This window comes from Enhydra lutris, unplaced genomic scaffold (assembly GCF_002288905.1).
Source record: "Enhydra lutris kenyoni isolate GAN:26980312 unplaced genomic scaffold, ASM228890v2 scaffoldscaffold11, whole genome shotgun sequence".
Lineage (NCBI taxonomy): Eukaryota > Metazoa > Chordata > Mammalia > Carnivora > Mustelidae > Enhydra > Enhydra lutris.
In genome coordinates this window covers 1,512,690-1,526,908 of record NW_019154095.1, presented here as the reverse complement: position 1 = coordinate 1,526,908, position 14,219 = coordinate 1,512,690, and the positions used below count along the sequence as shown (strand labels likewise).

The following is a 14,219-nucleotide window of genomic DNA, read 5'->3' as shown; positions in this document are numbered from 1 at the left end:
GGGGGGCCCGTGTTGCTGCTCATCAAGGAAATGCACATCAAAACCACCACGAGGACCATTTCCCACTCAGTTGTACGACTATACTCTTTAAAAATGGAAAATCAGCTCCTGATCTTACGGAGAAGGTGGGACTGTCCATCGCCGACGGACATGTGACCGGCGCGGCCCCAGCAGAAGACGGTTGGCTGTTCCTCAGGAAGTTACACACAGACTCACCCGAGATCCGGCCGTTCCGCCCCCAGGTGCAGAGCCGAAGGGCCGGGAGCAGGCATTCGGGTGCTCGGGCCCCGGTGCCCACTTAAAGAGGAAGGCAGCCCTGACACATCCTGCAACACGGGGGAGCCTTGCGAACGTGACCCAAAGGGAAATGAGCCCGACACGGGGACAACGGCCGTGAGTCCAATTCCAGGAGGCAGCTCGATCATGCAAGCTCGTAGCCCAGCACGGAACGGACGCTCTCTGGGGCCGGGACAGGGGAACGGTAGATGACCACCCAGCCGGGAGTTTCTGTCTGAGAAGATGAAATATTCTGAAAGCGGACAGTAGTGGCGCTTGTACAACAGCGTGAACACACAAGAGGCCGCTGGCTTGTAGACTTAAAATGGCAGAATACTGCATTATGTAGATTCTAACACAACTTTAGGACGGATGATGCAATGTGCCAAAACCCGCAGGGCAGTACACTCGAAACAGGCACAGTGCGTGGTTCCCCCAGCACGGCTGCCCAGCAACCACGCACGGGCACACCTACACGCGCCCAGCACATTCCACGCTAAGCTTTGGTAAACCTGGTCTTTATCTCTGAAAAACCCTTCGTCCAGCAGCAGAGGGGACACAGGAAATACAAGTGAGGGCACAAAGCAGTCCGTTGTATTGCAAGTGTGCTCGCACCGGGGTCCTGAAACAGGAGGAGGAGCTCGCCGGGAAGAGGGGATTTTCCCGGGCATCCATGCAGACGACAGCGTCTTTGAAGGCAAGTGGCATGAAAGAAAGATCTACAATCAGATCAGTTTGGAGGACTCCAGATGCAAGGCGGGTCCGATGCGGTGAAAAGCCCCCCTCCCCCACAGGATGCTGAGACCCTCTTTGACGCTAAAGCACACGGAGCCCAAGGAGGGCTGCAGCCTCCTGGTCAACCCGCCTGTGCCCCCATACGGCCTGTCTCCCCAGAACACAAGGGACAGCCTGCGGGGTCCTTGTATCCTGGAGAGCCCATCTTGGGAGCCCCGGGTGACACAGTAGGGGGCACAGAAGACACAGCGAGCGGTCCTGGACCTGGGAGGGTGGGTCTCGGGCTGGGAGCACGCCTGGCCGGTCACCTCACAGCACCGAGGACGGGCAGGCCAGCCCCCCGTACGGCTGCATTCCACATCTCAGGAAAGGGTCATGAACTCAGAGCACGGACGGAAGTTAGTAAAGATACCTGCTTGCTGGGTCCTCAGAACGTAAAGAAGTAAACTGGCTGTCTTCTGCTGCTTCCTGAGTTTCTGTGAGGAAAGAAAAAACTCTATGGGTTTAGGCTTAGGGTAAAATGCTCAGGAAGTGGATTTTTATCCTTAAAATGCTTTTATGTAATTTTTTCAATGACGAGCTTATCTTACCATAAAAATGATTAACTAACAGATTTAAAGGTTTTTCAGGTTTTAGATAAAATGTATTTAAAATAGGATTATAGTGAAAAGTGATACATAAAGGCCGTCTGAAACCGCTGGAATTAGCCGTGCCGCAAAAAAATCGAGTTTGAGCGACAAAGAAATCTGTTTCCTCTCCGTTCTTAACTTCTGTGTGGGAATCTGCGACTGTGATCTATTCATAGCAGCCTCCAAAGATCTCACAGGAGGAAGTCACTTCCATGGTATCTGACAGCCAACCTTTCATGTCCTCATGCACGTGCACACACACACACTCACGCACACACACGTGGGCACACGCACACACACACCGAGTCCGTCACACGTGTCTCAGCCAACGGCTGTTCTCTCACCTCTGGGTCTGGTTTACCAAGAGGGTGATGAGCTCAGGACAAAAGGCCATGAGCTCAACTGAGGATGGGCGCTAACAGCCCCACTGGGACACCGTCCACAAAAAGCCTTTAAGAGAGAAGCGACGGTGCGCTGCTATCCACGAAAGCGGGGCGCAGTGTACTTAGCGTGGAGACTTCGGCCATAAATGGTCCCCTGGTCCTGCTCATTACTAACAAATGCCCTTCCTTGGTGGTGGGAACCCCCAGCAGTGCAGCCGGGGCCACATGGACACGGACTCGTGTTCTCAAGGCCACCGAACGGCAGGCATCTGCCACGGACCACGGGTCAGGTCAGAGGCAGGGTCAGGATCTGAACTCAACCCTGCGCCCCCTTCCAAACACTGCTCTTCCACCACACCATACTGCCCCGAAGAATGACCCCCAGGACCTCCCAAAAGACAAAGCTACTAGACAAAGTGTTGAAGAAAGGACATGAACTGGCAGCAACCACGCTGCACACTGTGATTGTTGCCCCATGGCTGGGCCAAGGGCATCACTCCCCACCCCCAAATGCACACCACCCAAGCTTCATCTCACTGCCCACCCAAAATGATATGTTCTTTTCCAGTGCTCCCCATTTCAAGAAAGGAGATGCACCCGGTTTACTGTGTGCTCAGACACGAGACCTTTGATGAGGAGAGCTCAGGAGGTCTGCGCACTTGGAAGTTCTCTCTCTGGCCACCGTAACTGCTCATCTCTTGTTGTTCTGGAAAGATCTGGAAGCTCTTGCCAAGAAGCAGAGCCCTGTGAGTTTCTGGCCATTGGAGGACCACTAGTGAACAGAAGGGGAACCTCAGAGTCTTTTTTCAGAACAGGTTCGAGCAGCAGGGAAGAGAAGGGGTTCTGGCTCTTCCTGTTTCTGAGGGTCCAAATGGGGCAGCTTCCGTGCTAGGGGATCTGAGCCCTGGCACAGCCAGGAGGCACCCCCAGGTCCATGGGAGAACCACAGGGTGCAAAGAGTTAAGAAGCTGGCCAGCTCACGGCAGGCCAGCAGCGCAGGTCCAGGCCTCAGACCCCAGGCACCCCCGAAGTCCAGGCTTTCCCATGACCCCAACGGAGAGCCTGGTGCACCTGTTTGTCCTTGAAGGCTCAAGAGACAATCAGACCTGTCTTCTGGCTCTGGGGACTTACCACAGTGTTTGTAATGATAGGGTTTTATTAACAGCTCTAGGAGGATGGCACGAAAAGCAGCCAATGGTTTTTAAATACACTAAGTTACTTAAAAATAAATTAGTATTTAATTATTAAAAATAACCAAACGATCTGAAAATAAGCAAATTAACACAAGAACATATTCCTTAATCTTTTTTTGACTGCGTCGTCTACTTCCTTATTTTCAGATCGTTCTTAGTCTTTGGGCTACAAGATACGGACAGCATTGTGGATCGTGGTGAACGAGATCACTGCCAAATACACCAGGAAAACATACGGGGAACATCAACCCTGAAAACCTCGTGCGTTTCCCAGTGTAAATTCGAGATTCTCTTTAAAGATGTTTTGTCTCCGTTGTGCATAACTGGGAAGGAAATAACCCCTTTACTGAAACCTCACGTAATCGAAGTTATGATTCTGGGTCTGGGGGTGTCTCGTCCCTCAGAAGCCCTCTGCCTGTGTCCCCATGGCGTGTCCGGGACACAGAGCACAGAGTTCAAGGAGAGGAGACCTCAGCAGGCTGCGTTCACAGGGTCCACTTTGCATAGAACACACCACACTTGCCGGGGGGGGCAGACAGTGCTGGGCCCTCAGGAGCGCCTGGACACCTGTGCCCGCGGCCGGGGTGGCAGGTGCCTGTGGCCTCAGCAGGAGCACGGACGGCTCTGCCTCGGTCCGCTCTGGCAGCTCTCGCTGAGCACCCAGCACCGCGGCTCCCAGGGACAAGGCTAGTTCACGGCCTGCGGTGTGCAGAGAGGAGCAGGGGCACTACCTTCCTCGTGCGGGGGCACAGCGCGGACGGCGACGGGGCTGGAGTAGGCAGGCAGGAGCAGCGGCAGGCTGCAGGGCACGGCGTAGCCGCAGGGCACGGGCACCGAGTACCCGCTGGGCACGGGCTGGCTCCCGCCGTCATCCTCTGCGTCCGCACCCAGGGGCAGGGGCTGCTCGTCCTGGAAGGGCGCGATGTCGATCACGGAGTAGGGGTTGACTCTCGCCGGGGCCTGGAGGGTGGCGGGTTCTGCCAGGGCGTCCGTGTCTGTCCCCATCCCAGCCTCACCTCCTGGAGGAAAACACACGTGCATCAAGGTGGGGGCACCGCTGACCTGCCCCCCCGGGGCCCAGGCAACACTGGGCCGTCCAGGAGATGCCCACAGCTGGGGTGCTGAGGGGCGCCCCCAACTCTGGGGATCGGAGGGCAGGCGTCCACGGGGCCTGGCGGCTCCCAGCGCGGCCTCTACTGCGAGATGAGCAAGCGAGAAGCCGCTGAGCTCGGGGCCAGTCAGCGACGTGGAGCGGTTGCTGTGAGAGACGAAGACACAGAAGCCTCGCCCACCCCGTCCTCCCGGCCAGGGAGTCCGAGCCGACGACGATCCCTCGGAGACCCAAGCGATTTCCCTCACCCGATGGCGCTGACCCCGGAACCGTTCCACGTCCCTGCGGACTCAGCACTGGGGCCGCTTTCCCCTGTCAACACCCCCAGTGCCCCTGCGCACACAGACAGGAGCAGAAACGAGGGACACCCGGCCAGAGCCGAACCCGTGTCTCGGGTTCACACCCCAGAAAGGTCACGACCGTCTCAGTCCCGGACGCCCACAGCCCCCGCGCCCATCCCACCGGCCGTGGGGCAAGGGAATCGCCAGGCCGTGCATGCCGGTGGCCGTGGGGGGCCTACCTGAGCCAGAGGGGGCGTCTGCGCCCGCGTTCCTGGCCGGGGGGGTGCCTGCAGCCTGTCGGTCTGCTTCCGGAACCTCATCTCCACTGTCAAAATCGAATTGCTCCCCTTCGTCGTCCTCGTTGCCGGCGGACTCGCACTTCGCCACGTTGTCTGCGGGTCAGAAGGACACGGTCAAGCCCGGAGGAAAGGAGAAGCGCTGTCAGCGACAGTGGACATCCGGGAGGCCATCCGGGAGGCCAGACAGCGGACAGCAGGAAGACACCCATCTTCGCAGCAGGGCGAAGATGAAGGAGAGGGAAAATCCAGACACAGGGGCGCCCATGACAGACGTTCAACCTCCTCACAGAACGGACGTGGCTCCCACCCCATGGGTCCCCAGAACCCCCAGTTCTGCCCACGCGGCCACCTGCAAAGTACATCAGAGGCAGGGGACCTCGTGCTCCCTGCGCACGTCAGGCCGCCCTGCGGACCTCTAGCCACACGTCCCTGGCCGAGGGTGTGCGGGGCAGGGAGGAGGGGGCTCGGCCTCACGGATGTCACTGAGGGGGGTCTCTGGTGGGCATTGGGACAGGCATCTGAGACTGGCCATCTCAGGACTTATCCACCGGGATGAGGCCTGGACCCCCACGCTTGGCTCACAAAGCGGGGGGCAGGTGGACAGATGCCCAGGCAGCCTGTGAGTGGTCACAGCGCCCAAGCTACAGAGCTGGGGTAGGGGACAGAGCAGGACGTGCAGGGGACAGCTCGGGAGGGAAGGGCCTCTTCCTCCTCAATGCACCCCAACTCTGGGGCACAAAGTCAGAACACAGAAAACCCCCGAACTGGACATCCTTAACCACCAGCGCACAACTCACTCGGTGACAACAAGACAGTCGGCTGGTGTCTGGTGCTCAGACAAATCACAAAATATCAGAAAAAATCAGTCACTTTCCAGGGAGAAGCTCTGGGCCGTTCAGGTTACATTCCTGCACACTCACGGGAGGGGCCCCCCTGTGGGACTGAGGAACCCCAGACCCTAGAGGAATCTAGGGGGTTCCCTTATGAAGTAATGGGCAGTAAGGGCGGAGGGGAACGTGACCTGCTGAGAGAGATGAGCTGAAGGTCAGCATGAGCAGAAATCACTCCCCAGCAAGCAAACCAGCACGCCCAGCGTGACCGGGTTTGCTCTGAGTGGCTGCTCAGAGGGCCCGAGGCACAGAGAGCTCCGGCTCTATGAGGCTGGGGAGGGATCTGCCGGGACAGGCACTAACTGCCCCAGGCCAGGTCCCTTCCAGATGGTTCCACCCCGACTTACCAGCCAAACGGCTGGTACACATACCCAACTGTTTCCCAAGACGCCTATGGGGAACGTAGAGATCTGAACGTGGTTATTTTAGAACTGAAGACACGTGAACAGGATCAGAGGCCAGGGGTGGTGCATCTGAGGGCTGAGGTAACGGAGACATCAGGAACCTCGCCCTCCACACCCCTGAGCTGAAGCCGCAGGGCTCCCTTCCCTGCTCTGTCCCCGGGGCTGGGGTCCAGGTGGATTCCTGGGATGGCCTGGGGCCTTACAGACGATGGTAACGGGGTCACCTCCCCAGTCGGCAGGGCGTGGGGTGAGGCCAGGCCGGGATGTCCCAGCACAATGGTGGGTTGTCTCCGCCCCTCCCGCTCTGCCCAGAGCCCCCCGAGCGCCCCTCGATCCCAGATCAGGGCCTGGGTCAGTAACAGACGAGCAGCGTGGGTGCTGAGCAGGCTACGCAAACAAGCTTCCACGCCTCTGGGCCGCTGAAGGACGCAGGCACCTGGCAGCTCCTGAGGGGGGTGGGGGAGACTGGGGGGGGCGGGACAGTCCATATCAGGGTTTTAGGGCGGAGTCATTCCTAGGGAGGGAAGCTGACAGACGTGTGTCGACGCAGGAGTCAGCCTAGAAACTCTTTCTAGCTGGGGCCTCACTGTCCAGACGAACCACTGATGGTCCAAAAGAAAAAGTGGCTTTAAATACCAGATGTGTATTTTGTCCTTGAATCTTTGGAACCAGCAACACACTCTAAGGGGTCTTTCAGAGGAAATACTTTCTTATTGGTGACAAGAAACGGAGAACTCAGGCTGGCCCCTGCGAGGGGGCAGGCGGGAGGGACCTCTCGGCCAGAACGCCACGTCCACGCCACGTCCACGGCACACATGGGCCCCGCCCGGCATGCTGGGACTTCATCCTCATTGGCTAAAAGCAAGACAGTGGCAAATACTGACATGGAATCAAGGAAAGGCTTCAGAAAAATACGTCTTTAAAACATGTAATTCTGATGAGTGTGCGCACTGGTGACCCTGTGGACGGTAGGTTGCCAATATTCACCGGAGCCTTCTAATTTTGTATATCCTCCATCTCAGAAATTCTACCATGAAATGTCTGCCTTGAGGAAATGATCAGAGGTCATCGGAATACTTACCTGCATGTCTTACAATAGAAGACAGAAGTCTCCAAATCATGACACGTTTACACAGTGCGTTACTACTGAAACCATTAAAATGATTTTGTTGAAGTTTATTCAGTAATTTGGAAAGAGGTTCCTGACACACTAGTGTTTTTAATTGGCCCTTTCATACTCACTTAATAGAAAATAACAAAGATTGGCGAGGACTGGAGAACTGGAACCCCGGGCGCCACTGGAGGGGACGTGAACTGGAGCAGCCGGTGTGCACACTGTCCGGGCCAAACGTGGAGCTCCCGCACAGCCCAGTACCTACTTCTAGGTGGGGATTCACGTGGAAGCGTTAAAAATAGGCAATCAAGCAGGTACTTGTAGGCCCGTGCAAATGTGCGACCACACATGTGTGCAACCATGCATGTATGCAACTGTACCAACATACAACCGCACACGTGTGCAATTGCACACATGTGCAACCATAAGTGTGTAGCCATACGTGTGCAACCATATACGTGTGTAACCCTAAGAATGTGCGACCACACCCATGTGCAACCATGAGTGTGCAACTCTGCAAGTGTGCAACCATACACTTCTGTAACCACAAGAATGTGTGACCACACACGTGCAAACATGCACCATACAACCACACACATGTGTAACCACACATGTGTGCAACTGCACCAGCAACTGTACACGTGTGACCACATGAATGTGCAATCACACACGTATGCAACCACACCACTGTAAATGTATGAGTGTGCAGCCGCACATGCATGCAACTGTACAAGTGTGCAATCACGAGTGTGCAGCCATACACATGTAACCGTATGAGTGTGCACCCACTCCAAGCAGCATTATTCACGACAGCCGAGAGATGGACACAACCCCAGAGTCCATGGCCAGATGAAAGGGTAAAGCAAATGTGGTTGACACAGACAACGGGACACACTCGGTCTTGAAACAGACAACCCTGGCCTCTCTGCGACACGGACAGACCTGAGGCCACCGCACCAAGTGAAACACGCCAGTCACCCAGGGGCGGCCACGGCGTGCCTCCCCTCACAAGCCGGCGGACACGTGGGCTGGGAGGGCACAGGTGAGAGGCCACGGAGGACAGGCTTCAGCGTGGGAAGATGGACAGTTCTGGAGGCGGAGAGTGGTTGTGGAAGCACAACGTGGCTGAACTTCACGCCACTCAACGGGATACCGCACGACGCCGCAGGGGCACCTGGTGAGTACAGCTCACCACCACGCAATCCCTTCGCGCAAAGACCAACCCAGGGCCCGTGCGCTCTTGGGCCGCCGTGAAGGACCTGCGTTTTCCTCTCTGCACTCCTGTGTTTGGCAAACTTTCTACAACAAGGACACTTCTTGTCTGTTCCACGGCTGTTTCCGGCGTTAGCACTCCTACGTGGCTGTCGAATTCGCCAAGAACATTAATCCTCTGAGGTCTGCATTTAATCAAGACGTGGATATGGCTCACCCGTGTCGTCCAAGTGAGCAGCGTGTACAAGTGAAACCACTAGACACTGTCCGGAGTTGGGGGTGGACAGAACCTGTCCCCACGCACCAGTCGCGGTGACTTACGTACCAATTCCCAACCAATTCCGTCGCGCGCCGAGCGAGGGGAAAGTACTCGCGGTCTGGGTTTTGGCTTTATCAGTAAGCGGTCAGCTTATTCACAGGAACAAATTGGTCACAACCTGTCTTGGGGCAATAAATCTCTTCAATGGAAAAACCAAAACTGACAACGTTTTCCAAAAACAACTGTTTCCATCCCGTAGGTTCCCGTTTGCCAGATCAACACGGCAGGGAAATGACAACCAACTACACACACAAAGGCCAGGTGTGGGGTGCGGGGGAGGCGATGGCCCCACTTAGCCACGAGAGAAATCATGCCGTGCACACATCCCACTCCGCAAGACAGACTCAGAATCACATGCCGGCTCTTCCCTTGGCCAATGCTCTCCTTGGAAGGGATATTCTATTACTGGGGCATGTTAAGAATTAGATAAAATACACCTACGTGACCTTGCAAACGCTGCTATTAAAAAAGCCTTGGGGCGCCTGGGTGGCTCGTTGGGTTGAGTCTCTGCCTTCGGTCATGATCTCAGGGTCCTGGGATCGAGCCCCGCATCGGGCTCTCTGCTCAGTGGGGAGTCTGCTTCCTCCTCTCTCTCTCTGCCTGCCTCTCTGCCTACTTAGGATCTCTGTCAAATAAATAAATAAAATCTTAAAAAAAAAAAAAAGCCTTATGACCTCTAACCCCATGGGCCTGAACCCCGGGCTCCCCCATGCAAGGAGAAAGGATTCCTGTTTAATGTGCTCAGAAAGGAAAGTGAGTGGCAAAGAGCTTTTCTTATGACCGACCCACACTGAGAGGTCAATGTCACCCACAGTCCGCTGCTCCCGTCAGGGGCCATGCCCCTGATGGCTTTGGACAATGACTCATGTCCACCATGGCAGGGTCACACACAGGAGTCTCACTGCCCTAAACCCTCTGTGTTCCACCTGCTCCTCTCTCCCCCACCACCCCTGCCGCCTCCCCACCACTGGGGAGACAGCTTCACGGGATGCTGGGGGATGTGTCCCCAAAGCCAACACCCATAGGTCATCCGCATCTGTCCCCTCCAGTCACTGGGCTGTTCCTCACTGCCGCGTTTGGCATCAATGACGTTACACACTCCTGGCTTTCTCCCACCTATCCGGCTGCTACTTTCCACTGTTTCCTCTCGAAGACTGATTTGTGTCTCCCAAAACCCTATGCTGAAGGCCAAAGCCCCAGTACTCCGAACACGGCTCATGTGGAGGTCCCTACAGCGGGCCCTGGTGCCGCAGGACTGGGGTCCTCATAAGGAAAAGGGATCATGACACAGACACACATAGAAGGACGACACTGGAGGATACAGGGAGAGAAAGTAGGGAGGCCTCAGAGGAACCCGCCTTGCCCCCCCCACCCCCCGGACCCTGGGCCTCCTGCCTCCGGGCTCTAAGAGACGACATCCGTGGTCCTGTCCGCAGTAAGTGGCATGGCTGCCCAGGCAGGCTCTTCCTTGATGGACCCCTGCTTCTGCCCCCACGACGAGTGCTCCAGGGTAACCGACAAGCTCCCCACGGGAGGCCAGGCCTGCCCGCAGCCTTGGTCTTCATCGGCACAAAATCCACTGTCCACGTCAGACCTCCTGCTGGAGCTCTGGAGTCACATCCAAGGAGCTCTGCTTGGATTCCGGGAAGCCCCTCCAGCTCAGCCATTCCTCGGTCCCTCTCCATCCCTGGGGTGAGAGGTCCACAGCAGGAACCTCGGGATCCCCCCAGGCCCCGGGCCACTGCAGGGCCAAGAACCAACCCACGGAGGAGTCCCTTTGCTTTGGACTCTCCTCTTCCCGACCTCTGGCAATGTTCCTGATGTGTCCCGGGGCACCACCCAGGGTCCCGCCCACAGCGCTCCAGGCAGAGGAGCCCGGCCCCGACTCAGACCCCGTGCCAGGCAGGCCCTCTGGTCAATGCCCTGACAAGACAACAACCTTGTCAGCAAGCACAGCACCAGGGATACGGTCTGACCCGCGACCACCCTCCTCCCACAACAGCCCCCTGCCTCAGTCTAGCAGCAAACTGCACTGCTGGGGCCGGCGCACTTCCAAGGAAACGAGAGTTCACACTGGATTTCTCAGGTCAAAAAGGTCTTAGCGTCTTCCCAAACTGCAACAAAGGCTAAGTCACTACAGGCTACAATGTTACATTTCCCACCGGGACTTAGAGTCCTGAGCGGAGACAGGGAGGGAGACACTGCCTCCTCCCGCCAGGGCCTGCCGCCCTCTGCTCCTGGAACGCACCGGTCTACACAGCTGACACAGAGCCTGGGCTCAGGATGGGCTGGCTCGGGTCGCTCACCCCTCAGGGGAACGGAGGCTCCAGGGCTCAGGGACACGTAGACGCCCCTCCCAGGTCGTCCCCTCTTCGAGCAGACAGCCCTCAAGGGCTGCTGAAAACCCACAAACAGGTCTGAAAGCCATGCCATGGAGGAACTAAGATGTTGAGGGAAAAAAATAAGAGAATATTCATTTTTAAGCTCAGAGATAAAGGCGACACATTTTGTCCCTGAGGCCAGTAAGACCACTATTATGTGGTCTTACTATTAGACACTATTTTGTGTCTATTATGACACAAAAGCCTGATCCAAAATAAGATGTTTCTCTCATTTCGAAAGAAGACTATTTGTGCTCTATTTCTTACTATCATTAAAAAAAAGGGGGGGGGGCTTTGCAAAGCAGCAGGCGCAAACAGCTCCCCCAACAAGGGGCCATTCATGGCCACCACCCTTGTCGGCCTCCTCCTGGCTCCGGACATCCCTGGGGTGGCGGCTGCGTGTGCACAGCGGTGTCCCCAGAACAATGCCACCATCACAGGCCACCGCCCCTCCACCCTTCGCACACAGCTTCTGTTCTCTGTGTCCTGTTGGAGCCCCGACCCGTCATCGGCAGGTGCTTGCCACCCGGCTGTGGGTGAGGCCACGTTCCTCTGGCAACGGGACAAAGGAGGGGTCCTCCTTCCCTACCATGGTGGGGGGGGGATTGCTAGGAGTCCTGGGAAGGCATCAGGAGACCACGATGCCTCCCAAGAGGCAAGACCATAAACTCAAGGCCCCGAGTGCCACAGCCAGCACAAGAGAAGGGATGGACAGGCTCAGGCCCCACATGGGTTCCTCTCAGACTCTGGCTCACTGCCCCTCAGGTCCTACGGCCTCCCAGCATGCTGAGGACACGCACATCTGTCCAGGGCACATGTCAAGGGAAGTCCCGGGGGACGGGACCCCCAAGCAGACCGTGCCCTGCGAGCTGGGAGTGACAGCACTGGACCCTCCGCTGCCACGCCGTGGTCTCTGTGGTCTGGCTAGGACCCAGGATAGGGCCCCTCCCTCTCCATCCTCACATACAGAGCAGCCAGACAGGAAGGGTCCCTGCTCTCCCTGAGCGAGCCAAGCGCAAAAGGAGGCAGACCTGGAAACCATCCTGCTGCTCCACTCGCGGACACCTGGGGTGGCGAGGAGCCTACCTGTGGTCTCTCAGTTAGGAGGTCCGCCTGTCCTCATCCCCACGTGGGTCTGCGATAGGTCGGGAGGAGTCGGACCTCACAGGACTCCAGGCAGGCGCTTGCCCCGAGGGGGTGCTCAAGGCCTGGCAGGAGGCTCAGACAGGGCACCCCAAGGTAAGGGAGGAGCACTGGGCAGGCAGAGGCTCAGAGTTCCACCTCCTCAGGGCGTGTGGCCAGACCCTCCCCTTCTCCCTGAGGGCCCCCCCCACGTCCGAAGGGGCCCTGCAAGACGACGGTTACCTTCAGGAGCAGGGGCGGGCAGCTCTGGCTGGTCCATGGCGCAGCTGGGAAACCTCAGTCCTCGGATCCCTGTGGGAGGAAACCACGGTCACCACAGGTGAAGGGCTGACGTCAGCCCCAGTCACGGTGCTCACCAAGGGGCCAGCACCCACCCCCAAAGGACGGCCACTCGCCCCCAAAATCACACCTGTGAGCACGCAGAGTCCCCGGGGGCCTGATCTCCCCAGGGTCGCAGCCAGGAGTTCCCTCCACACCCGGGCTTGCTGGCGGACCCCTCCCAGCCTGGCACGAGGGTCGGGAGAAAGGCGCCCGGGGCAGATGGCTGCCCCTTCTCTTCCTTCAGCTTTGGCTTCGAGTCAACAACTCGCTGCCCAGGATCGCGGACCAGGCTGACGGTCCCCTAAGCCTTCAGTCACTAAGATCTGGGGTCTAGGCCAGGTCTCTGCACACCCGGCTTTATTCTTTTTCTTCTTCTTTGCACTTTCTGTTTCCCGATGTGCTTTCGGAAGAAAACGAAGTCTGAGAATGTGAAACCAGCCACACTGTGAGGATGTTCATGCCCAGCTCCCGAGGGGGCCGTCCTGTTGCCGGTTCCCTGGTTCGCAGGGGCTTACAGCACCGGACACCTGCCCGGCTCCTACGGCCAACACCCAGGCTCTGAGGCGGCAAGGATAGCACCAAGGGCGGGTGCAGCGGTGACGATGCCCCAGCCCACACCTGCCCGCAGCGGGGTAAGCTGTGGGTCCCTTGCCAACACAGCTGCGGTGCCCACCATGCCGGCTCTCAGCCTGGGCAGCACAAGGGAAGCTGGTGAGGGCCCCGACGGGGTCATGGCCCACACTGCCCGCACTGCTGCCCTCTGCGCTGTGCTTCAGGCCCGTCCACCAGCTTTGTCCCGTCTCTCCTCCAGGACACGGGCTCCCGTGCTAGCTCCAAAGTGAAGGAACGGAGGCGTGGAGGGCTTCTGGGAACCCACCCCGGGGGAGACCCAGGACACACGGACTTCCATGCTGGGGCTGCACCCCTGCCCTCCTACAGGCCACCAGGAGCACAGGGACAGCAGCGGGGGTGGCCTTGTCTGCTGCAGGGGTGAAACATCTGAACACAGGGGGTTGGGACAGGGCCCGGCACGCGGGGCACCGGGCAGGTGGCAGCAGGCACTGCTCGAGTCACACTGCAGTCCGTCATCTGTCCCACCGTGCCCACCCTGGCCCTCTCCAAGGGTTCGATACAACATATAACCCGCGGGGGCCCACAGAGCCCACGGCAGAGTTTACCCTCCTGGCCAGAAACCATCGCTTGGTTCCCAAAGCAGAGAGACGCATGCAGACTGTGGCAGTTATGGAAAGAAATAAAGTAGGTGGGAGCGCATCTCCCTGAGAAGCGGCGGCCTCGGGCTGCGGTGACCTGGTCCACAGGGAGAGGGACAGAGGCGCAGAGACCCTGACACTGAACTCCACAGCCACCACCCCAAGTCAGCCAACAAATATTCAACCAACGTCCACTGCATTCCAGGCACCAAGCGTGGTGTCTGCAGGGGTCACAGCCTGTGATGCAGCATGGACACAGGACGGGCATCTCTCCTGGGCAGCGGGTGGCGGGAGGGACAGGGCGCATTTGTGCAGGG

At 57.9% G+C, this 14,219-nt stretch overlaps 1 protein-coding gene across 1 annotated transcript in view; it reads right to left on the bottom strand.

Annotated features, from left to right (window-relative positions):
- LOC111144617 (Rho guanine nucleotide exchange factor 10) overlaps positions 1–13,424 on the bottom strand; it is a 75,788-nt gene extending 62,364 nt beyond the window's left edge. Inside the window, 7 exon segments of the mRNA XM_022499005.1 lie at positions 1,424–1,487; positions 3,948–4,235; positions 4,848–5,000; positions 12,593–12,661; positions 13,043–13,076; positions 13,079–13,273; positions 13,275–13,424. Coding sequence (XP_022354713.1) covers positions 1,424–1,487; positions 3,948–4,235; positions 4,848–5,000; positions 12,593–12,661; positions 13,043–13,076; positions 13,079–13,273; positions 13,275–13,424 — 953 coding nt within the window.
- Positions 13,425–14,219: the final 795 nt, after the last annotated feature.